General features: G+C 44.3%; 1 protein-coding gene across 2 annotated transcripts in view; it reads right to left on the reverse strand.

Annotated features, from left to right (window-relative positions):
- DOT1L (DOT1 like histone lysine methyltransferase) overlaps positions 1–24,732 on the reverse strand; it is a 352,682-nt gene that overhangs the window by 102,415 nt on the left and 225,535 nt on the right. For both annotated transcript variants that reach the window (XM_082247290.1, XM_082247289.1), the window contains exons 16-20: positions 18,325–18,416; positions 18,105–18,206; positions 15,743–15,880; positions 15,480–15,605; positions 3,432–3,901 (exon numbers count right to left, since the gene is read on the reverse strand). In XM_082247290.1, the coding sequence (XP_082103416.1) occupies positions 3,432–3,901; positions 15,480–15,605; positions 15,743–15,880; positions 18,105–18,206; positions 18,325–18,416 (928 nt within the window). The remainder of the gene's footprint in view (positions 1–3,431; positions 3,902–15,479; positions 15,606–15,742; positions 15,881–18,104; positions 18,207–18,324; positions 18,417–24,732) is intronic.

Raw genomic sequence — 24,732 nt, forward strand, 5'->3', positions numbered from 1 at the left:
CTCACATAGCCCTTAATGTCCTGATCCTTGAGATGTACGTCTAAGAGTCTTTTAAAAGCCATCATACTTCCCGCAGAAACCACCTCTTGTGGTAGAGAATTCCACAATCTTGTAGCCCTAACAGTAAAGAACCCCCCACGTTGCCTGAGGTTAAAACGCTTCTCCTCTAATCGCATTGTATGCCCTCTTGTCCTCATGCAATCCCTTCGAATGAACAGCTTTTTTTCTAAGCTGAGATCCCCATTGAGATATTTATAAATTGCCATTATGTCCCCCCTCAGGCGTCTCTTCTCCAGGGAGAATAAATCAAATGATTGCAGACGCTCTTCATAATTAAGGTCCTCCAATCCCCTAATCAGTTTAGTTGCCCTCCTCTGGACTCTCTCCAGCTCCAACACATCCCTCCTGAGGACTGGCGACCAGAACTGGACAGAATACTCCAGATGCGGTCGGACCAGAGTTTTATAAAGTGGAAGGATTATAGTCTTATCTCTGGAATACATCCCTTTCTTTATGCATGCTAATATTCTGCTGGCTTTGGCAGCTGCCGCTTGACATTGCATGCTGTTGCCTAATCTATCAACCAAGACTCCCAGATCCTTCTCCATTTTTGATTCCCCCAAGGGCTCCCCTCCTAACGTGTATCAATGCGGAAGCAATGTACTCTTGCCTCCCGTGAGGCCCTTAATGAACTCTTCCATAGAGGGACCGGACACCTACGAAAGTGAAGATCAGTCATTACCTTTTTTAGAAGCCTGGTCAGCTGACCAGTACTTCAGCCAGATCAAGCGGTGAAGGATCACCGCCATCACAGAAACCCTGCCGGCCAAGGGGCCGAATCACAAATATACTGTAACCCTCGGATCAACTGATCCACCAGCTCAGAAGGATGTTGACTCCCCTCTAGATACTGAAGCAAAATCTTAGCCCCTTTCCGTTAATGTTTGGGATACCAAGGTGATAGCAAACACCAGTCTTAAAATTGAACCAGCCTTGGTGAAGAGGCACCAGACCAGAGCCTCAGCGCTCTTTTGTCCACGGGTCCTTAAAGATGGGGAACCCTTCACTGGCAAAAGTGTGGCCTTTAGCCTGGAAACCTGAGAGGCCACCGACGGTGGAACCGTTCGTTTCTTTAGAAGAAACTCCTCAAAGGGATATCTCCAAGCAAAACACTTGGGTATTCCAACCATGCGTTTCGGGAAACTGCAATGACTAGTGTCAATCTCGTCAAAATAGGCAGGAAAGGGAAATCCCTTGGTCACCTTGGAAGATTTGCAGGTGCCAAATTGCACCGGCATCGCCGACTCAGCTGCAGCTGATTCCTCCAACTTTAAAGTTTCCCGCACTGACACAATCAGGGCCTCCACCAGCACTTTTTTGATCACCTCACCATCATCCTCACCATTTGAGCACTCAGCGTGGGTGGAAGCAGACCCAGTGGGCTGACTCTCGTCCCCGGCGGCCAAATCCACCTCAGAATCTGAGGAAGCAGAGGATACAGGTGAAGGCTTCTTACCAGGTCTCCTTTGCAGGGCCATATCTACTTTGGCTACAAGCGACTGCACGGCAAACAGACCCCGAGGGTCCCGCAGCTTCCAGGAGTGGATTGGGTGGTGAAACACGCTCCATGACCATGAAGGGTTAAACGGAAATGCGGTGCTCAGCGAAGGAAAAAAAAAAAAAGCTGGGACACCACAAGAATCAGCGGACCTACGGTGCTGTATACACAGCAGAGGAAGGACAGAAACCCCCCAGAGACTCACCACCCGAGCTGGAGAGCGCCTAAATGGTCTGCCACACTGCTGGGAAGAGGAAACGCTGACCTGACACTAGAGGCCCATGCAGCCATTGGACTACACATACATGGCCGTCGAAGCCAGGAATGCAGAGACCATGGTAAAATGACAGCATCAAGCGTTGCTGCCCCGGACCCTATGGAAATATTCACAGACCACCCCCCAGGGACCCCCCACCCCTGCAGCTCACAGGTACGGACACTCCTACAGGGGGCCGACAGACATCACCCACGGCTCCCCCAACCCAGCACCATGCAGCCTCCCTACCCAAATTTACCCATGCCCCCAAAAGGGGCCGGGGGGACAGGGAACAGATGAGGGCACCAACTTAGGGGGGAACCCCGCAAAAGGAGAACGGGGAAAAAAGGGGGAGGAAGGACACAGGAGGGGCCTACCATCCCCAGGAGGTGGCCCGCAACCACGCCAGCAATTCCGCAGGAAAGGGGGGGGGGGACGGATGGACGACACTACTTACCATGTCATGGTCACCATGGAGGCGCCACTCCCAGCAGTCCACCGCATCATCTTGGAATGGGGGTGCTGCAGCCTGAGGTACGCTGAGACTCTGGTCGTGATTGTTATCGTGACCAGGGCTATGTGACCTCGCAGGGTGTTTTACTCAGTCAGCCCCCGTCCAGTGGGGCTATCCCGCGGCCAACCTAGCGTGAAGCTAATAGTCAGGTCACGCTCGCAGGCCAGACTGGGAAGACTGTAAGGATCTAGAATATCCAGTGCGTCACCTAGTTTGGCTGTTTATTGTAGTTCACACAGGAACAAAAATAATAAAGTGAAAAAAATTTAAATAGGAAAAAATGCCAGGACCATAGATCCCAGCAGAGAGCCAAGTCCTTACTTCTGACTAGGCAGAAAAAACTAGAGTCCTACAGCAGGAAGTGATGGTATACCCACTGGGACTGCCCCAGGGGCGCAACCAAAAAATTTTCCACCTAGTCCTACTTCTGAAGGGAGACATCATAATACCCAATGGTCTGAAGACTTGAAGCTGTGTGTCAGTGAACAAAAGGGAAATGTGGGTTTTTTTTTTTTTTTTTTTTTTTAAATTGTCGCTCTTTTTTTGTTTAGAACGCAAAAAATAAAACTGCAGAGGTGATCAAATACCACTAAAAAAGCTCTAATTGTGGGGGGGGGGGGGGGGGGGAGAACAAATTTTATTTGGGTACAGTGTCGCCTGACCACGCAATTTGTCAGTTAAAGTAACGTAGTGCCGTATCGCAAGAAATGGCCTGGTAAATCTTAGAGGTTAAAAGAGATTACAATTACTTCTGGAATTACATGCATTTAATGGCAAATACCAGGCTATGCCAAACAGTTTTACAATCTTTTCGCTTTCAACTACATTATAGCAGCATCCCAAAAGCCTTAGCAGCCAATAATGCATAAAGGTTTACCAAATTTGTTTTTATTGCACCCCTGATAAAACCTTCTCAAAATCGCAAAAGTATGCAATGTAAGATATAACCTAGTGTTTTGGAAAAGTTGATATGTGATGAATAATAAATAACTGCATAAGCAAGTTCTGCCCATAAAAGCACTACCATCACTGATCATAAACAAGAAAAAATAAAATTGCTTGACATAACAGCTAAACAAAACAGTAAAGTTTCATAAAATCACCTGTGACTGAAGTCTGCATTTCTGCAGTTAGGTGTTGGCTCTTGATTCAGATGGCGCCTCATGGCTATTTTAGCAGGTGAGTATCGGGTGTAGTCTGGTTGAGATTGTCCAGCAGTCCTCTCTCCCTTGTGTCGTGATAAATGTGTTGGTGTATTTGAAACAATGTCCGAATGATCCGTGTGGGAAGGAGTACTTTCTTTTGAGCTTGGCCTACTTCCACCACTGCGACCTGAATGGTAAATCTCATAGTGCAACGCATGACCATTTGTGGAAAGCTCTGGGCTTAAGCCATTGGGAATGGAGGTCTGAGGGAGATGCACACGTGCATGTGTAGCATCAGTAGAGTAGCGAGCACCACAACTGCCCTTAGAGCGACTGTTGCTTGATGGGGGATCATCTGGCAAAGTGGAAGACTTCAGCTGAAGCAGCTCATGTTGCCTTTGTAATTTTTCTAACTCAACAATACTAATCTAAAGAAAAGCAAAACAAAAACCATTTGTAAGATGCACATATTTTAGATATAAACGGTGTGGATTCAATCCACCAGCAGCTACATAAAGACACAACTTTAAATTCTTATGGATTTCTTACCCCACCTCTTCCAAAATCTACAAGCATGTTAAACTGGTGCTTTCTGATCTAATTATGGCCACCTTACTACTTCTCTGTGGCCCTTGTCTACTGAAACATTGTAAAGAGTAACAGTATGCATGGAAGAAAATGTAGGCCTAAAACAGATAAAGGCTGCATTGCTAGCAATATTTTCACCACAGCTGCTATAGTAGCCACATCCTTCAGCACCGCCTGGTGCATTAGGAAAGGACAAGTGGGCAAGGTCTACCTCAGACTGGTTATACTCAGATAGTATAAGGCAGATTATGCCCACGTGTGCTCACCTTTAAAGCAGATCCTAACTTTATAACAGGATAAGTAGTACTGCAGGGTGTAAACATTATGGCCCCACAGTACAACTGGGACATTGTGGGGATGGCAGGTACGAAAATGGTTAGCAAGACAGTGCATGTGTGCCTGTGACTTCTCCCCAAAAAGGTCACGCTTTAAAATGAATACAACCACAAAGTGGGACAAAGTTCATTATGCCCACTCTTGTTAATTCCACTGTTTGCAAAATGTTTCTTGCACCAAGAATGCTACATATATTCAAGTTGCAAAACAATCAAGAAAAAAAAACAAAAATCTTTTATTTTATAAATCTTAAGTAAATATGGCTTTCCAGACTCCTTTCTCACCTTGATCAGGGGACTCTACTACATGCCACAAGTGGTTATTGGGTGCTTGGGCTTTCATTCACCCATTTCCCATTCTTGACAGTGTACTCTTCAAGGCTGCCCACGCAATTTTTTTGTCCTAGCCATAGAGAACAGCTCAGATTTTTAACAAATTAATTAGGTTCCTGACCAACCCCAATTTCTCTAAACTATTACAAAACATGGCCTCTTTCTGGTTTCTAAATAATTAGGAAAAAACATACAAAGTCTTAGACAATTCCCTACCATCCAACTTGGTCTATGCACTGTAACCACTTCTGGACTGCCTGCCGCATATATACAGTGGGTACGGAAAGTATTCAGACCCCCTTAAATTTTTCACTCTTTGTTATATTGCAGCCATTTGCTAAAATTATTTAAGTTCATTCTTCTTCCTCATGAGTGTACACATAGCACCCCATACTGACAGAAAAACACAGAATTGTTGACATTGTTGCAGATTTATTAAAAAAGAAAAACTGAAATATCACATGGTCCTAAGTATTCAGACCCTTTGCTGTGACACTCATATATTTAACTCAGGTGCTTTCTATTTCTTCTGATCATCCTTGAGATGGTTCTACACCTTCATTTGAGTCCAGCTGTGTTTGATTATACTGATTGGACTCGATTAGGAAAGCCACACACCTGTCTATATAAGACCTTCCAGATCACAATGCATGTCAGAGCAAATGAGAATCATGAGGTCAAAGGAACTGCCTGAAGAGCTCAGAGACAGAATTGTGGCAAGGCACAGATCTGGCCAAGGTTACAAAAAGATTTCTGCTGCACTTAAGGTTCCTAAGAGCACAGTGGCCTCCATAATCCTCAAATGGAAGACGTTTGGGACGACCAGAACCCTTCCTAGAGCTGGCCGTCCGGCCAAACTGAGCTATCGGGGGAGAAGAGCCTTGGTGAGAGAGGTAAAGAAGAACCCAAAGATCACTGTGGCTGAGCTCCAGAGATGCAGTCAGGAGATGGGAGAAAGTTGTAGAAAGTCAACCATCACTGCAGCCCTCCACCAGTCGGGGCTTTATGGCAGAGTGGCCCGACGGAAGCCTCTCCTCAGTGTAAGACACATGAAAGCCCGCATGGAGTTTGCTAAAAAACACCTGAAGGACTCCAAGATGGTGAGAAATAAGATTCTCTGGTCTGATGAGACCAAAATAGAACTTTTTGGCCTTAATTCTAAGCGGTATGTGTGGAGAAAACCAGGCACTGCTCATCACCTGTCCAATACAGTCCCAACAGTGAAGCATGGTGGTGGCAGCATCCTGCTGTGGGGGTGTTTTTCAGCTGCAGGGACAGGACGACTGGTTGCAATCGAGGGAAAGATGAATGCGGCCAAGTACAGGGATATCCTGGACAAAAACCTTCTCCAGAGTGCTCTGGACCTCAGACTGGGCCGAAGGTTTACCTTCCAACAAGACAATGACCCTAAGCACACAGCTAAAATAACGAAGGAGTGGCTTCACAACAACTCCGTGACTGTTCTTGAATGGCCCAGCCAGAGCCCTGACTTAAACCCAATTGAGCATCTCTGGAGAGACCTAAAAATGGCTGTCCACCAACGTTTACCATCCAACCTGACAGAACTGGAGAGGATCTGCAAGGAGGAATGGCAGAGGATCCCCAAATCCAGGTGTGAAAGACTTGTTGCATCTTTCCCAAAAAGACTCCTGGCTGTATTAGATCAAAAGGGGGCTTCTACTAAATACTGAGCAAAGGGTCTGAATACTTAGGACCATGTGATATTTCAGTTTTTCTTTTTTAATAAATCTGCAACAATGTCAACAATTCTGTGTTTTTCTGTCAGTATGGGGTGCTATGTGTACATTCATGAGGAAGAAGAATGAACTTAAATGATTTTAGCAAATGGCTGCAATATAACAAAGAGTGAAAATTTTAAGGGGGTCTGAATACTTTCTGTACCCACTGTACTGCAGCAGGGTAGCCAAGCTGCGCAAAATCATGTATGTCTTGGCCATGCACCGCCTGGGACCCACCGATCGTTCGGTGGAATGACAGAACAGCAGTCTGCCTATGTAAACAAGGCAGACAGCTGTTCTGTCAGGGAGAAAAAAAGATGTTGTGTTTCAGTTAAGCTGAAACTCAGATCTCTTTCTCTAGTGCATCCACTGCCCCCACACAGTTAGAAAGCACTCCCTAGTAGCACACTTAACCCTTTGATCGCCCCTGGTGTTAACCCCTTTCCTGCCAGTTTAATCTGTACAGTAACAGTGCATATTCTTTTTAGCACTGATTACCTAAGTGGTGTCACTGGTCCCCAAAAAGTCTCACTTAGTGTCAGATTTGTCTGCTGCAATATCGTAGTTCCGCTAAAAATAGCTGATCGCCGCCGTTACTTGTAAAAACAAAAACAAAAAAAGTCCATAAATGTATCTCATAGTTTGTAGACGCTATACATTTTGCGCAAACAAATCAATATACACTTGATTTTTTTTTTTTTTTATACCAAAAATAAGTAGCAGAATATGTACATATTTGCCTAAATTGATGGAAAAAAATAGATTTGACCAAATACCACCAAAAGAAAGCTCTATTTGTGGGGGGGAGGGGGGGTCAAGAGTCATCAATTCTATCCTTTAGGTACAGCGTCACACAACCGCGCATTTGTCAGTTAAAGCAATGCAGTGCCGTGCTGCAAAAAAATGGCCGGGTCATTTAGAGGGGTAAAACCTTCCGAAGCTGAAGTGGTTAATGGTCCTATAAATAGTCACTCTCCCCAGAATAGCAGGCAAGCAAGTCTGGGCACAGTTGTCTGAAACAGACTGGGGGTAGTAGCAGTTATGTGTTGTGGATTTGTGTTTGTGAATGACCGCACTAGTCTTCATTCATAACACCACAAGCCACCAGCCAGTAATCTAGTCTCACGCCCCTGAATAAATGGCAGGTCTGGGCTGTCTTTCCTTTTAGTATAACAAAGTTTGTTAGGTACAAGGAAAATGGCAGAGAAGTACAGCAGAAGAGGCCTATGGCTACATAATTTGTGAGTGGGCTGCAAATGTTTGGCAGCTTTTTAGAGGCGGCAGGGGTTGTGCAGGCTCTCTTATGTCCGCTGGCCTTAATGTTCCCAGGCCTGTGCTGTGAGTTGGATTTAAAATGTCTTTACTTGTGAGCAGTGTGATCAGCCAGCAGGGGGGCTATAGCACAGTAGGGAAGTGGTTAAAAATTAATTTTACTTTTGAAATTACATGTCAATTTTTACTAGTCAACTCTTCTACTACTACTTATGCATCTGCCATATTTTCAGAAATAAGAGCCAGATAAAAGCACCATGAAAAGGAAAGAGAAAGCCATCAGAGAAATGTTATGGAAATCAATCTTCCGACACTGCTGAACCACCTTGCTCAGACAAAACCAAAACTGGTTTTGACAGGTACCCGCTTCCACTTCTGGACAGATTGCCGCAGCAATCCGAGTGGAACAAAAGAATCTTGTTCCTCACAGTCTGAGTCTCCTTCAGGTGTTTTTTTGTGTTTTGCACCGAGGATAGGCTTCCATATAGCCACACTGCCATACAGCCCAGATCGGTGGAGGGCTGCACTGATGGTTGTCCTGGAACTTTGTCCCATCGTCACAAAGTACCTCTGGAGCTCAGAGTGACCATCAGGATCTTGGTCTACTAAGCCCCTTCTACCCGACTGCTCAGTTTTTGCCAGGCGCACAGCTCTTGGTAGAGTACTGGTTGTGCCAAAATTATTTATCTTTTTGCCTTCCCCAGATCTGGGCCTTGGAATAGGCAGTTCCTAATTATGTCCAAACAATTTAATTTACCACAGGTGGACTCCAATCAAGGCATAGAAACATCTCAGCAACAATCAAGAGAAATGGGAGGCACCCGAGTGAAGTTTCAAGTGTTGTTGCAAAGGGTCTGAATACTTATACCAATGATATGTGATATTTCAGTTTCTCCTTTTTTAATAAATTCCCAGACATATCTAAAATTAGGTTTTCACTTTGTCAATATGGAGTATTGAGTGTAGATTGAGAAAAAAAATATTTAAACTGTTGTATCATTTGATTACGTAATGTTGGTTAGTACTATCGGACTTTGGACTGTGCCATAGTGGTGCTCTATTGGTACAGACATTTTTGTTTTTAGCCACTAGTTGGGGTTGAATGTTCTCTTCGGTGAGCTGACTTCTGTACATAGCTCTATAAATTTGGAAGCTGCAACTGACTATTTGTTTTTGTACATTACAAATTTACATTGTTTTGTGATTGTTTATGGAACATGCATGCTTGAATGTGTTCAAATAAATGGATTTTTGTAAGAACTTACCGTAAAATCCTTTTCTCTTAAGCTCATTGACAGACGTAGTCTTCTTGATTCTCAAGAGCTGGGTTATGTTGTCTCCGCAGGAGTAGGACTAGGCAGAAAGACAAAACGTTCTGGCTCCACCCTAGGGGCAGTCCCTGAGGGTATATCCTCCCTCTCTCTGCTACAGGGAATCAGTTCTGTTTAAAGCAGTACAGAGAATTTAACCCAACCCAACTCAATAATAGAGGGGCGGGTACTACGTCTGTCAATGAGCTTAAGAGAAAAGGATTTTACGGTAAGTTCTTACAAAAATCCATTTTTCTCTATCGCTCATTGACAGACGTAGTCTTCTTGATTCTCAAGAGCTGGGACATCCAGAAGCAGTGCCACAAATGAGGGGTGGGATTGACAAAATCAAATCCAATCTAGAAGGCCCAACCGGTGCCAAACTAGAAGTTTTAAAGGCTCCTTATAAACAAAGAATGAGACTAAAGAAAAAATTTTCCAACGGAAAAAAACCCTCGAGGTAGACCACTGGTCTCCTCAAATTGCGGCCTGCAAAACCTTGCGGCCAAATGAGGCATCAGACGATGCCATTACATCAACTTTATAATGTTTAGAAAAGGTATGCACCGACGACCAGGTAGCCGCCTTGCACACCTGGACCACTGACGCCTGATGGCGAAAGGCCCATGACGCACTAAGTGCCCGAGTGGAGTGCGCCTTAACAGGGAACGGGGGCTCCCGACCCTTAATAGAATAAGCCTGCACTACCGTCTGTCTGATCCATCTGGAAATGGTCGCGGCAGATGCAGGCAACCCCTTTTTGGGTCCATCTGGGATCACAAAAAGTGAATCCGTCTTGCGAAACGAGTCTGTCGTTTTCAAGTATACCCTGATCGCCCGGACCACATCCAAGGAGTGTAAAGCAAACTCCCGAGGATGACTGGGCTTAGGACACAGGGAAGGTAATACAATTTCTTCATTCAGATGAAATTCTGAAACCACTTTTGGTAGGAAGGATGGATTCGGACGAAGAACCACCTTATCTCTATGAACCACCAGATATGGTGAACGACAAGATAATGCGGCCAGTTCTGACACCCTGCGTGCAGAAGTAATAGCCACCAAGAAGGCCACCTTCTGGGACAACGTGGGTAGAGGAATCTCCCCAATATCTTCAAAGGGAGGTTTCTGAAGAACCGACAACACTAAATTAAGATCCCAGGGGGGTAACGGCGCGTGCACTGGCGGAGCCAGATGTCGCACCCCCTGGATGAAGTTCCGCATCAAGGAATGAGTAGCCAAAGGCTTCTGAAAGAAGATGGCTAATGCTGAGACCTGACCCTTGATAGTACTCAAGGCCAGTTTCTGCTCAACCCCTTGTTGCAGAAAAGCCAATATTCGACTAATCGAATAAGACCGAGGACGGAACCCCAAAGGTTCACACCATGCAATGTAGGACTTCCATGTGCGATGATAAATCTTTCTGGAAGTCGCTTTCCTTGCTTCAACTAGAGTAGGAATAACTGAAGCTGACAAACCTTTGTCCTTCAGCACCTGGGTCTCAATAGCCAGGCCGTTAAAGCCAGCAATCGTAAAGCAGGATGGAAGATCGGTCCCTGAGACAGTAGATCCTCCCTGAGAGGAAGTCTCCACGGGACGTCCGCCACCAGTCTGACCATGTCGGCGTACCAAGCTCGACGAGGCCAGTCCGGAGCTACCAGGATTACTGGGATTCCTTCCTCCTCTATCCTGCGAAGAAGTCTTGGCAGTAACGCGAGAGGAGGGAAGGCATATATTAGCTGGTATTGCCCCCACGGGGCGATCAGTGCGTCTGCGGTTTCTGCTAGAGGATCGCGGGAGCGAGCCACGAATCTCTGAACTTTCCTGTTGAATCGTGATGCCAACAGATCCACATCCGGGGTGCCCCACCGTAGGCACAACTGGTGGAAAACGTCTGGATGGAGGGACCATTCCCCCTGATCCAGGGTCTGACGGCTGAGATAATCTGCCTGCCAATTCTCCACCCCCGGAATGAACACCGCAGAGATTGCTGGAACAAATCGTTCCGCCCAGCGAAGAATGCAAGCCACTTCTTTGGCCGCTCGGACACTCTTGGTGCCCCCCTGGTGATTGACATAAGCCACGGCCGTGGCATTGTCCGACTGAATCCGAACCGGGCTGCCCTGGAGCTGCTCGGTCCAGTGAATCAGACAAAGTCTGATCGCTCTCAGTTCCAATACATTTATCGGTAACCTGGATTCTTCCGGGGGCCTAAGTCCCAGGACAGATAACTGACCAAGGATTCCTCCCCATCCGGATAGACTGGCATCCGTGGTCACTATCGTCCAATATATTGGCAGAAATGACTTTCCCTGGCTGAGCATTGGAGACCGAAGCCACCAAACCAGAGACTCTCTGGTCTGTTTGCTCAATCGTATCTGATTGTCCAGGGATTCCGGATTCCGATTCCATCTGAGAAGAATCTCTTGCTGAAGAATTCGGGTATGGGACTGGGCAAATGGGACTGCTTCGAACGAAGCCACCATCAACCCCAGAACCCTCATGCAAGTCCGAAGGGAAGACCAGCTGTTGGACAGTAACAACTGGACTGCTGATTGAATCTTTCGGAGTTTCCCTACCGGAAGGAAAACTCTTGTCCTGACTGTGTCTAGAATTAGACCCAGATATTCGAGCCTCTGGGTGGGAACCAGAAATGACTTTTGCTGGTTCACCAGCCACCCGAATTCCTGTAAAGAAATCATAGTAATTTCTATGTTTTGTAGCAAGGTCTGAGGAGACTCTGCATGAAGCAGAAGATCGTCTAGGTAACCTAGAATCGATATACCTCTTTGGCGCAGAAGTGCCAACATTGGGGCCAACACCTTTGTGAAGACCCGCGGAGCCGTGGCGAGACCGAAAGGTAACGCCACAAACTGATAGTGGTTCTCCTCTACGGAAAAGCGTAGAAAACGCTGATGTCCTGCGAAAATGGGAATGTGAAGATAGGCGTCCTTGATGTCTATGGACGCTAGGACATCCCCTGGATGCAGGAAGGCTGCTACCGTGCGAATGGACTCCATTCTGAATCTTCTTATGTTGACGAAAGAATTGAGTGCTCTTAAGTCCAGAATTGGACGCACTTTGCCCTCTTTCCTGGGTATTGTAAACAGGTTTGAATAAAACCCTTGAAACCGTTCTGTCCAAGGAACGTGGACTACCACGCCTTGTTGTAGTAGATCTGTGACTGCTCTCCGCAGATCTTCTAAACGATCTGAGGATAGTCGGATATTGGAAGGGAAGAATCGCGCCGGTGGGAGAGATCGAAACTCGATCTTGTACCCTGACCTTATGACTTCGCAAACCCATTTGTCCGGGATTCTGGAAAGCCATGGATCCGGGAACCGGCGAAGACGTCCCCCCACCCCAGTTATGGGTGGGGGCGCACCTTCAGGCTTTGGATGGTTTATCTTCAGGTCTGGAGGGGGCGGGCTTTTGCTTGCCCGACCAACGACCCCTGACGCCTCCTGCAGGAGCTTTGGAGGACTTAGTTTTTTCACCCGCTGGACGAAAAAACCTCTTGTGAGCAGAAAAAGAAGGCCCTCGTCTTTGACGAGTTCCTCTACCTTTAAAATTTTGCGGTAAAAAGGTGCTCTTTCCACCGGTGAGATCCTTAATGATCTCATCTAAGTTGGCTCCAAATAGACGCTCTCCTGAAAAGGGGATATTAGCCAATGCTTTTTTGGAACCTTGGTCGGCTAACCAACCTTTTAGCCACAGTGTACGCCTGAGAACCACTGCTGAGACTGATGCTCGCGCCATTAATGGAGTGGCGTCTAACGCCGCATCACACACAAACTGTAACCCCTGTATCATTTGTTCCAACAAATCTGATACCGCCTGAGGGACTTCTTCTAAGTCCCGGCGTAACCACTTGGTCCATTCAGTTACAGCCTGCGAAACCAGACCAATAGCTATTATAGGTCTGAAAGCTGATCCAATCAAGGAAAACATGGTGCGAGACATAGCTTCTATCTTGCGATCCACTGGATCTTTAAAAGACGGAGCGTCTTCTAAAGGAATAACCGTGGCTTTATTCAATCTAGCAATTGGTGAATCCACCACAGGTGGTTCTGTCCATTTCTTAATAAGGGTTTCCTCAAACGGATAACGCCTGTCAATGCGTTTAGAAATAGTAAAAGTGCGTTTTGGCAGACGCCATTCTTCTTCGATTGGATTGCCAAAACATTTGGGCAATGGAAAAACCTTCGCCACTTTGATGCGTTTTTTAGTCCCAAAAGGGATTTCAGTTTCAGCTATTTCTGATGGAATACCCTGTAACCTTAAGGTCTCTTGAACAGATACAATGAGTGCGTTTACCAACGCTTCCTCTCGGGCTATGGCGGATGCCGAAACATCCTCCTCACTGTCTGAAGAGACAGGACCCGAGACACCAATCCCAGATGAAGTACCTGCAACTGCAGAAATAGGCTCAGAGTCTGAATCCGAGGTTTCAGATAATAAGGGGTTAGGCGGGGGTCGCTTTCTTGCGCCCTGTCCCTGACAAGCCACTTCCACCCGGGACACAAAAGTTTCCATAATAGCTGACAATGATTCAATTGTCAATGGGGTGCTGGAGGATCCCGCAGACCCCTCGAGGGGATCCGGAGGAGATACATGAGTGGCAGGGTCCATGTTTAATACAGGACACCTTTGCCAGCAAACAAAAAAACTTTTTTTTTTTTTTTTGTGTGTCTCCCCCTAGCGCAATAGCGCCCCTCAGAGTATCTGCTTCTCGATCCCAGAGAGAGAGAGAGAGAGGGACCCCCAAGGCTCACCAACCGATGCAGTGCAGTTTCCAACCAACTGCAGTCAGCGTCTGTCTTACACAGACTGGAAGGAGCTGTTTGCTTTTTCCCGGGTAGAAGGCGTGGCTCCGCCCCCTGTGTACGCCTTCCGGCGTTCCCAGCCCTCCACGAGGTGGCTGGGCTCACAAAACATGGCCGCCCCCATAGAAGAGACATAAGACTCCAAAAACATGGCGGCCGACGTGACCTGAGGACATACATGTATTCGGTCTACGGCAAAATGGCGGCGGACCGCCGATATCGTCTTCCCAGCACATCCACCTGCACTCTGCTAAGAGGTGATATATGGATCTACAGAGATACACTACACATAAGGTAGGATTATACCTCCTATGTCTGCTGTAATGTTACAGTCTGCTGGGTAGAGTGTTAGCTCTTGAACCAAGTCCATTTCCCACAAACATATACTGTATTACTAGGGGGACTTGTAAGTATCAGATATATACTGACCATATATGGAGGGGCCCATAATATATACTGCCTCATAATGAGGAAAAAAGGGAACGTTTACTCACCATACCGAACCGACAGGCACCCTCTCTTCACAATACCCTCTCCACCGGGGTGGGGGTTTGTGGACGCCTCGACTCTCTGGTACCTGGCGTCCAAACGAGACTTTTAACTCGCAAAGTCAGTCCCTTCACTGGGACTCCGTCGCGGCCGACCCAGCGCGGAGCTCTGGTCTGCACGCGCTCGTAGGCAGAAACCGGGGTGACCACTGGATCTCAACATCCAGCCCGTCGCCCGGCCCCGCATACTTACTTGAATATGTCGCGGCCGACCAAGCGCAATGCCATGGTCTGCGCGCGCTCGTAGGCCGGCTGGGGTGACCACAAGTGTCGCCCAGTCCGGCATTTTTGCTTGAAGATCTCACAGGAAAAAACACTGGAGAAAACTACCTAAAAAATGTCTTTTTCTTAAAGAAAAAAAGTCTTGCCAGGACCAAAAGATCCCAGCAAGGAACTTAGGTCCTTACTCCTGACTAGACAGAAAAAAACTGATTCCCTGTAGCAGAGAGAGGGAGGATATACCCTCAGGGACTGCCCCTAGGGTGGAGCCAGAACGTTTTGTCTTTCTGCCTAGTCCTACTCCTGCGGAGACAACATAACCCAGCTCTTGAGAATCAAGAAGACTACGTCTGTCAATGAGCGATAGAGAAAAAAAACTTTCTTCTGATTAAAAAAAAAAAAAAAACCTGAAAACACACACACTGTAGAATCAGGCTGCAACATAACAAAATTGAAAAAAAAAAAGTTAAAGGAGGGGGGGGGGGGGGGGTCAGAATACTTTGTGAATGCACTGTATATTGTGCTTGTGTGAACTAAAATTCATTTTAGAATTTTTTTTTCTGAAAATATGTGATAATCAATTGCACAAATATTGTGTAACATAAAAAATAACTGCAACTACCACATTTTATTCTACAGGTCCTGTGCTTTTTGAAAAAAATAAAAAATATTTGTTGGGGGGTTTAAAGTAAATTTCTAGTATAAAAAAATGCAGATTTTACCATGAGCACAGTTATAAAATTGACCTGGTGGAAAAGTGCTTAAGATTAGCTGTGTAAATTAAACAGCTTTTGAATTTTTTTTTTTTTTAAACAGCTACAGCACAACAACCATACCTGTAGCTCCAAGCAGTGCTTCTGCTTCTCGGTAATCTGGTTTTTCAGTGCCAATTTTTCCTTCATCAGATTTTCCAGGGACAGTGTATTCCAATCCAGCTTCAATTCTTCACAACGTGCCTTCAACTGAAAAACACAAAGAAATTTTATCCTCAAAAATGTTCTCAACATGTTGCAGATTTTTTTTTTTTTTTTTTAAACCCATCAGGTTACCTTCTTCCTATAGCCTTGGTTTGCAATTTAATTCCACTTGTTTTACTCACCAGCTGCAAACTGCGGTTTCTAAGTTCACTATTTTCCTGCTCTAGCTGTCGGCTCTGTTCCTTCAGTTGTAGGTTGTGAGCAGAGATTTCCTTTTGGGCTTGAATGAGATCACTGTAAGTAAGGGCCTTGACTCCCAGCTGCAAAGTCAAAAATCAATGTCAAGTATGTATGGGAGGGGAGATGCACACATTATGGACTATGAGCATTTATTTGCAACGCTGTCTTTTTTTTTTTTTTTTTTTAATGGGTGTCATACATCTAAAACCATGGCAAGTGAAATTTTGTAGCATGTTAAATATATTTCGGATATGGCTGCATTTACACCTCTGTTTTCAAGCATTTTAACACACATGAAAAAAGAAATGCCAAGCAAGTGAGTAGGGATACACTCACTAGACTTGCCTGAACTGAACGATGTCTAAGCTTAATTCAGCCACCCCCCCCCCCCCTCAGTATTCCCCAGTTGGTCTGCAATCATACTGGGCTTTAAGTGTTCAAAATCCCCCTTCCATCATCAACTATGCCAACCAGACCACAATATTACCTGCACTTCTGTGCTCAGGGATCTATGAGGAGTTTAATGCTCAGGCACAGTTTGCACTCACAGAGAAGCAAACCACAGCAGACCACATGTGAGCTGTGCTTGGGCCATATTCTTCCAAGTGGTCTCGGGCATGGTTCAGAACACTCCTACAAATGAACTGGACCAAGGAGGTAAACCATTCCTGGGCAGTGTGAATGCACCCTTAAAGTGATAGGAAAAGAAAATGAGACTTTACAAATAAAATAACAAACATGTTATACTTACCTCCTCTGTGCAGTGGTTTTGAACAAGGCAGTCCGGATCCTCCTCTTCTTGGATACCTTGCTGGACCTCCTGGCCCCTCCCTCCTGTTAAATGCCTCCACAGTAGGCAGCTTGCTATGGGGGCACCCAAGCCAAGCTGCAGCACGTGTATCCATTCAGACGCGGAGCTGCCATTCAGCCCGCCCCCTCTTTCCCGATTGGCTGAGTTTGATTGACAGCTGCAGGAGCCAATGGTGCAGCTGCTGTGTCTCAGCCAATCAGGGGAGAGAGTCATGGACGGCTGAAGCACTCAAACATCGCTGGACAGAGAGGAGGCTCGGGTAAGAGAGGGGGCTCGGGTAAGAGAGGGGGCTCGGGTAAGAGAGGGGGCTCGGGTAAGAGAGGGGGCTCGGGTAAGAGAGGGGGCTCGGGTAAGAGAGGGGGCTCGGGTAAGAGAGGGGGCTCGGGTAAGAGAGGGGGCTCGGGTAAGAGAGGGGGCTCGGGTAAGAGAGGGGGCTCGGGTAAGAGGGGCTGGGACGAGCTGCTGCACACAGAAGGCTTTTTATCTTAATGTATAAAGATAAAAAAATACTTTGGACTTTACAACCACTTTAAATGCAATTCTTCTAACGAGAGCCAGGCTCGTTTTACAATTTAGGGAGTTTTGTTAAAATGTTGTTAGCAAGGTTCTAAGCACATTTTCCTTGAAACGCTGTTACACAGGCATTCCCTTAAAAACTTTGAAACACAGGAAACCTCTGCCCACTTTAAATTGCTTTTAAAAGCAACACATGTATGACATACCAAAAAATGCACATTCTGACATGCAAAAAAATGTACATTTTCCAAGGCAAATGTTTGACTGCACTCTTAATAAAATTACTGGTAAAAACAGCATAAGGGTACTTGCACATGGTATTGATGTTTGAAAGATGGATCTTCCTGGCAGAAAGTTCCTGCTCAAAAAACATGAGTATAGTCTGTATCGCGTATCTAGAAATTCTTCTAGATCTTTTAATGCCAAATAATTTAGGACTGTTGTGGCTTATGTGCAAAAAACGTTGACCAGTAATACAGATGTGTGTTTGATTTATTTATTTTTACTGATTTAAATGAGGTGCTACTTTACTGGTATGTATGTGCCTGTTTGAACAGGCCCATTAAATTCAATTGGTTGGATCCAGATTAGTAAAAAAACATCCCTTGTGATAGGAATAGGGCATGAGAGGACCTCTTTATGAAAAGATGTGGGGTCAATAAGACCCCAGATCTCTCCTACAGGCTGCAAAGCCTGAGATTAAAAAAAAAAACGTTCCCTCCAGCCGCCTGTAAGAACAATCAAGCAGCTAAACAACCGCTATGATTGTTCTTACAGTGAAGGGAATTGCCAGCTGCAGGCATCAATCAGATATCCCCACTCAAAGCCCAAGAAGTCCTATGACGTACTGCGGGAGGGAATTGGTTAATGACTAAAGAGGTTAGGCATTTTTGGTGCCTGTGTTCAAAAGCCCTAATATGAATACTTCCCATATGCAAGTACAAAAAAACAAAAACTGGCTCATCGGTTTACAATACCTCATCCAGCTTCTGCTGAAACAGTTTCTTGATTTCTTCCTTTTGAGCTTGGCAATGTGTAAGAAGTTGTTGGGCAGCACCAAGCAGCTGAGAATTTTTTGCCTAAAAGTTTAAAAAATAAATAAATCTATCAGTATAGAAAAGATAAACATATCTATATATTAAACGTTTGCTGGCAGAACGTGCAATGTCGGCAAAAAAACACAAAAAAACCACATACCTTTTCCTTCTGTAACAGTTGCTGCAATCCAGCTTTATACTGGGGAGTCTTCATGTAAGACATAAGTTGCAGGTACTGTACCCTAAAGGAGTCTGATACAGAAAATAAATCAGTGAAGAGCTGCACATAAATAAAGTTAAACAGGGTAAAAAGGTTTTAAACAAGCTCAGAAAAGAGCTCTCCTGTATTTAATACTTACAAGATAAACCCGTGGGTTTAGAGACTACTGGAAAAAAATATTTTATATAAAAAGGTACATACTACCTTTGTCCCAAAGAACAGCACCAGCAAGAAAACAGTTCATGAAAAAAATGGTATGTTTCTATGACTTGGAAAAAAAAAAAAAACAGTGATAACTAATGATATTCAGATTCACCACAAAAGAAGGCAAAAATTATTGCACATAGCAGGAGCAAGCAACTCCGAAAAATAAATAAAAAGGCATTTTAAACTGCATCCCAAAAAAATGCATTTTGGAATTGGCCCTGATTAGACCTAAAAAAGTGACAGCGGCCCTGTTGATAAGGAAGCTGCTTTAAAGACCACTTCTAGACAACTAGCAAACAAGTTTTATAACAACATGTGTCAGCACTGCTATTAATAATCAAATCTCACAGATATAAAAATTCATGGGCAAATAAAGTGCTACAATGCAATAAGGTGGCTCAGTGCAATCGTGTCAATAAACCATATACATAAATAAGCAAAAATTGCACACTTTTGTTAAGTTCATATAGGTGTTCAAAGTGCTCCAATAAATAAGATCACTCTGTAAGGTGCTTCAAACGTGCTCACTGGTGCTCCTCTTCGGTGTCCCCACTCACCGAAAAAAACGTATAACTGAAGCCTGTGAAACACGTCTAGCGTGATATCAAGCGTACGTCAGTTCCGGCCGGTGGAACGCACGCCGAGCCACATAGGAAAAAACAGAGCCGCACGGAGGAACAAAGCTGTTTTTAAATATAAGTGGATATTATTCTAATAAAGAATTTGTTAGATCTCTTCTTTCATTTGGGTCACAGAGAGAGAGTGCTCATCATATACCAGGGTGTAATTACCCTCCCAAACTCTGACGTACATTGGAGCAGCACTAGGACACAGGCTTCAGTTACACGTTTTTTCGGTGAGTGGGGACACCGAAGGGGAGCACCAGTGAGCATGTTTGAAGCACCTTACAGAGTGATCTTATTTATTGGAGCACTTTAAACACCTTTATGAACTTTACAAAAGTGTGCAATTTTTTTTGCTTATTTATGTATATGGTTTATTGGCACGATTGCACTGAGGCACCTTATTGCATTGTAGCACTTTTTTGCACATGAATGTTTATATCTGAGATTTGATATTATTAGCAGCGCTATTGTTGGTTCTATTATTTAAAGACACAGTCACCTTATTGTCAGCAGCAGCTTGGAGGTTAATACACCTGTTAAACTTTTTCCTTTTTTTATCATACATTATCCACAAGCCCAAGTTTTTTTCTTTTTGATTTTAGCAAACAAGTTTGCCTTTCACAAATGGACCCGCAAGATACGATAAAAATCACAAATACGTGATCTTCTACATTTATAAGATACGTATTCCTTTTTTATACAAAACCTCTACCTTTCTCTACATTTGAAACCTGATGTCCTTCTCCTCCATTTTCACTTTCCTCAAAAACAAAGGTCGGTGCCTATACACCGATACTTAATGGAAGAGAAACAAAGCTTCTTTAATAGACTGGTCACAGAGAATAGACCAACAATAATAAGACATACCTGCACAGGGCAAACTATGAACCAAGATGAAAACTTACTTCATTATTTAAAAAAAGTTACAACAAATATAAAAAAATGAATCTAGGAGCCCATGTGTCTTTTTGACATATCTGACAATTTATGTCTTCTCCAAACGTTCCTAAGGTGATCCTCATTCCTTTGTTCTCTCCCTTCTCATGACTTTATTTCTCTACTTTTTTTGCGCAACATTCCTAACAACTGCTATTTCTCAAACTCATCTATCCCTATGCTAAATTAACCATTTTGGAAACCGAACTCTAAAAGCTCAAGTGAAGCAGAAACTCCACGATCTAGCTATTAAAAAAAAAAAAAAAGGCATGCATTTTTGCTCTAGTCATTGTCCCTCGCACTTTAACAGGTGTTTCAGCCACCTGTCAAAAAAATAAGTCAGCAGCTACAAAAAGTGTAGATGCTGACTTCCACTCACCTGTCCCATGGTCCAGCGGTGAACTCAGCCTAGCCGTCTTCATCCTCTGTCCTCCCTCTGGGGCACCAGCATCTTCACTATGGGCACCCGGCTGTGACAGCTTGCAGCTTCAAAGCCGGGTGCCCACTGTGCATAAGCGAGTCGCACGGTGCATAGTGAAGGGTGGGGATGCAGTCTTCTGGGACTGTCAGTGTCCTAGGAGACTGCAGGGGAGAGGAAGGGAGGAGAACTTAAGTTTCCGAGCGCCGCGGTGCTTGGAACAGAAGTGGGAGCAGGTGCCTGTCAAAACCAGGTACCTACCCCGACCCCCCCCCCCCCAAAAGTGCCAAATGTGCTACAGGAGTGAGTCCTTAAAGGGGAACTTCCCTTTTTGCATGGAGTTCAGCTTTAAGCCCCAAATATAACTTTCTGTACACAAGATAAATGCAGGGTGCCAAAAAACATAGCATGTCTGTTTAATTGTACTCCAGCCTGAAACTTAAAATCCCTTTAGCAGGGTGACAATTAAGGACCACTGCTCTTTCTGCTCTTTAGCAGTCCTGACATGCACTCCACACCCCCTACGCATTCTACAGCCACTGCATCCCCAACTATCCTACATTCTGCACCCCCCCTCCCCATACTCTGAATACCCTGCATCCCAAATCCTCCAAATTCTACACCACCCCACCCTCACTATCACACAGTCAGCATCCCTTGCATCCCTCTTGTTCTGCACCCTCTGCATTCCCCCTACCCCATGTTCTGCACAATCTGCATCCCCCACTACCTTTTACTTTGCATCATATAGCCCACCTTTTGTAGCCCCCATACACCTCACTATAAAGTGCATCCCTTGCACTCACCACTAAGAGTAACTGTAACTAGACTGGTTTTGAAGAAAAAAGGTATTCCTAGCAAGAAAAAAAAAAAGTTTCCATTGGTAAAAGTCGTTTTAAAGGGGATTACATACATCTAAAGTTACTAAAATGGGTGGAACTCTACTTTAATGATAGAATTAGGAAAACTACACACTTCACATCAAAAGTAAAAGGAAGAACATATAAGCTAAATAAGTTCATCTTGTGTGAGAGCACGCATGTAACTTATCTCCTTGAATGTCCATGCAAGCTCCAGTACGTTGGGAGGACCACTATAAAATTTGGAGTTAGGCTGAGAGAGCACACTAACAATATCAGAAATGGCTTTAAGAATTACAGCCTATCCATGCATTTTAGATTGGCTCACAATCAGAACCCAACATTGCTGAAGTTCTGTAACATAGATAGGATAATACCCAATTGGAGGGGAAGCAATATGAAAAAAGGTATATCCCAAAATGAAACTAAGTGGATATATTGGTTAAAGTCCCAAGGGGTTGAATATAGAACTGGACCTCAATTGCTTTCTTCCCAATTGGTAATTTACACATTTTTTTTTTTTTTAAAAAGGTATTTTGAGAACCTTAATTTCTAATTTTAACAATGTTTCCAATTGTTCATTTTTTTCTTATTAGAATTTATTAATATTTATTTTTTATTATTATCAATATATATTTTCATCATCGGTTTTTATGTCTGGAATACAAACATTCTAATGTAAGATGTTTTATCTAAAAATTGGTTGACTACGAAGCCGAGTACACCCTAATGGACATTATATTTGGGCCATGTTAACGGAAGTTTTCCCGCGCATGGCTATTTACCTTGCTGAGAAACCAGCAACCTTTTTCTTTGATAACGCCCTGTGGGAGTGGCGAAAAGAGTTGATGTAGATTCCGGTTCTTCAGTGACGTCTCATTTGCGTTCCATGCTAGCGTCACGGTATGGACTCAGACTGAGTGGTTGACTGCCCTGTTATTTTATGCTTTACCCAATACTTTGTCTGCAACACTATTGGCACTTTTCCACTGCAAGTACCGGCTAGGCTCTACTCAGCCCTGCTTGGCCCGGTTTGCTTTTCCACTGCGGTACCGCATGGTATAGTGCCGGAACGGTTCGGTACGGTACGGTATAGGTTTGCTTTTCCACTAAAGTAGTACTAAAGTTAAGTGGGTGGGATAACAACGGGGTGGGTGTGATTCTCTGACCAATCAGTGGCTAGTAGTGACTGCATGCAAAGGATTGTGGGATATGGTACCAGTTTGGTACCTGTTGGAACCACAATCGAGTAGGTACTGTTTTTTCAGAGCCGTACCGTACCGTTCGGTTCCATGCAGTGGAAAAGCAAACCTATACCGTACCGAACCGTTCCGACCCTATATCATGCGGTACCGCAGTGGAAAAGCACAAAAGCGTGCCGAACCGGTACGGTTCCATGCAGTGGAAAAGCGCCATAAGTGTAATCTAAATAATTTCTACTAATAAAACAGGACTATATTACATTATTGGTATTCTCTCTTCTACATTTATGAGTGCCAAGCCACAAGATACATGAGATGCGACATTCTCCAACTTACCATATAGAGACATTAGACCCACATGCAATATTGCTAAGGGGTCCACATCTTTTGTTAAGTGCAAGCACAAGAGGGTGATAAGCACAGTTCACTGCATGAGTTTGAGTACACCCAAATGGACATTATATTTGGGTCATGTGAACGGAAGTTTTCCGTGCAAGGCTATTTAATTTGCGTTCCAACAAGGAATCTTTGTCTTTGATACTGCCCTGTGGGAGTGGCAAAATGCGTCAACGTAGATTCTGATTCCTCAGTGACGTCACATCTGGCTAAGCGGTGGAACGCATGTGGAGGTTTGCGTTCCATGCCTGCCTCGCAGTACGGACTCGGACTAAGTGTTTGACTGCCCTGTTATTTTATGCTTTACCCAATACTTTGTCTGCAACACTAAGTGTAATTTGAATAATTTCCATTAATAAAGAAGGCTATATTACACTATTGGGATTCTCTCTTCTCCATTTATGAGTGCCAAGCCACAAAGTACAGGAGATATGACATCCTCCCCCACTTATCATATACAGACCATTACACACACATGCAATATTGCGAAGTTGTCCACATCTTTTGGTAAGTGCAAGGACAAGAGGCTGATAGGCACAGTTCACTGCATGAGTTTGAAGTTGTGAGGCATTTCAGCACTTTATCTTGGACTTTCACTGAGCACTTGCTTGTAGCAATCATTTGTACTGAAATTTTACATCACTTTTGTAACTCTTAGTTTATTTGCATTGTTTTGCGCTGTGATTTATGATGGATTATGTATTATTTTTTGAACAGCAACAATGGCGATTTGGTTTTAGGGTTTAATTTTATTTATTGTGAGGTGTATTTCACTAAATATAACTGATCAGGAAGACAACTAACCTGAACGTAATCCAAGGCAAAAAATAAAAAAGGGGGGGGGCTAAGAAAGGCAGAAGAAAATGTTCAAGGAGACAGGAACTGGACTAAACAAAGGAGTGCATAAAAATGTACAATTAAACAATCAAAACATGATAATAAAAGGGTGTAATCAAAAATCAAAAAAGCCCAATGTAGGATGAGGGTTGTTACAATAGATGCAGAAATCAGAGCAACCAAAACAAAAAATGTAAAAACAACAAAAACAAAATGACAGATATTTGGATAAGGGCTCTTTCACACGGCCGCTCCGTGTGAGAGCTTCGCTGCGGTCCTTTTTTTTTTTTTTTTCCATGGAGCGGATGATTTGTGTCATCCGCTCCGTATGCCCGCATATCATCCCATCCGTTTGCAGATGATATGCGGACATAATGTAAGTCTATGGGGGTTTGCGGATGTCAGCGGATGACACCGCTGACATCCGATTTTCCTTCCTTTCCGTTTTTTGAACGGAGGAAAAATAGGGTTTTGTTCAGTTCCAAAAAACGGAACAGAACTGACAGGAAGAAAATCGGATGTCAGCGGATGGTATTCCGCTGACACCCGCAATGCCATAGACTTACATTATGTCCGCAAATCATCCGCAAAAAAATAGGATAATTTGCGGACACACGGAGCGCCCGTGTGAAAGGGCCCCAATATGAATTTTTAAGAGCATTTAAAGAAACAATTTATAGAAGGGATATATACAGAAATACTATAGAATACTATAAAAAAAAGGTAAGAAAAATTACATGCAGAGAAAAGAAAACATGACAAACTGAGAATAGTAAATAAAAACAGTTAAAACACATGGGCAGACTCTATGGCAGAGAGCCTTTGCTCAGGCCTTGGTAAAGGCGGCTAACCACGATCACCCGAGA

Source organism: Pelophylax lessonae, assembly GCF_965119305.1.
Source record: "Pelophylax lessonae genome assembly, chromosome: 1".
Lineage (NCBI taxonomy): Eukaryota > Metazoa > Chordata > Amphibia > Anura > Ranidae > Pelophylax > Pelophylax lessonae.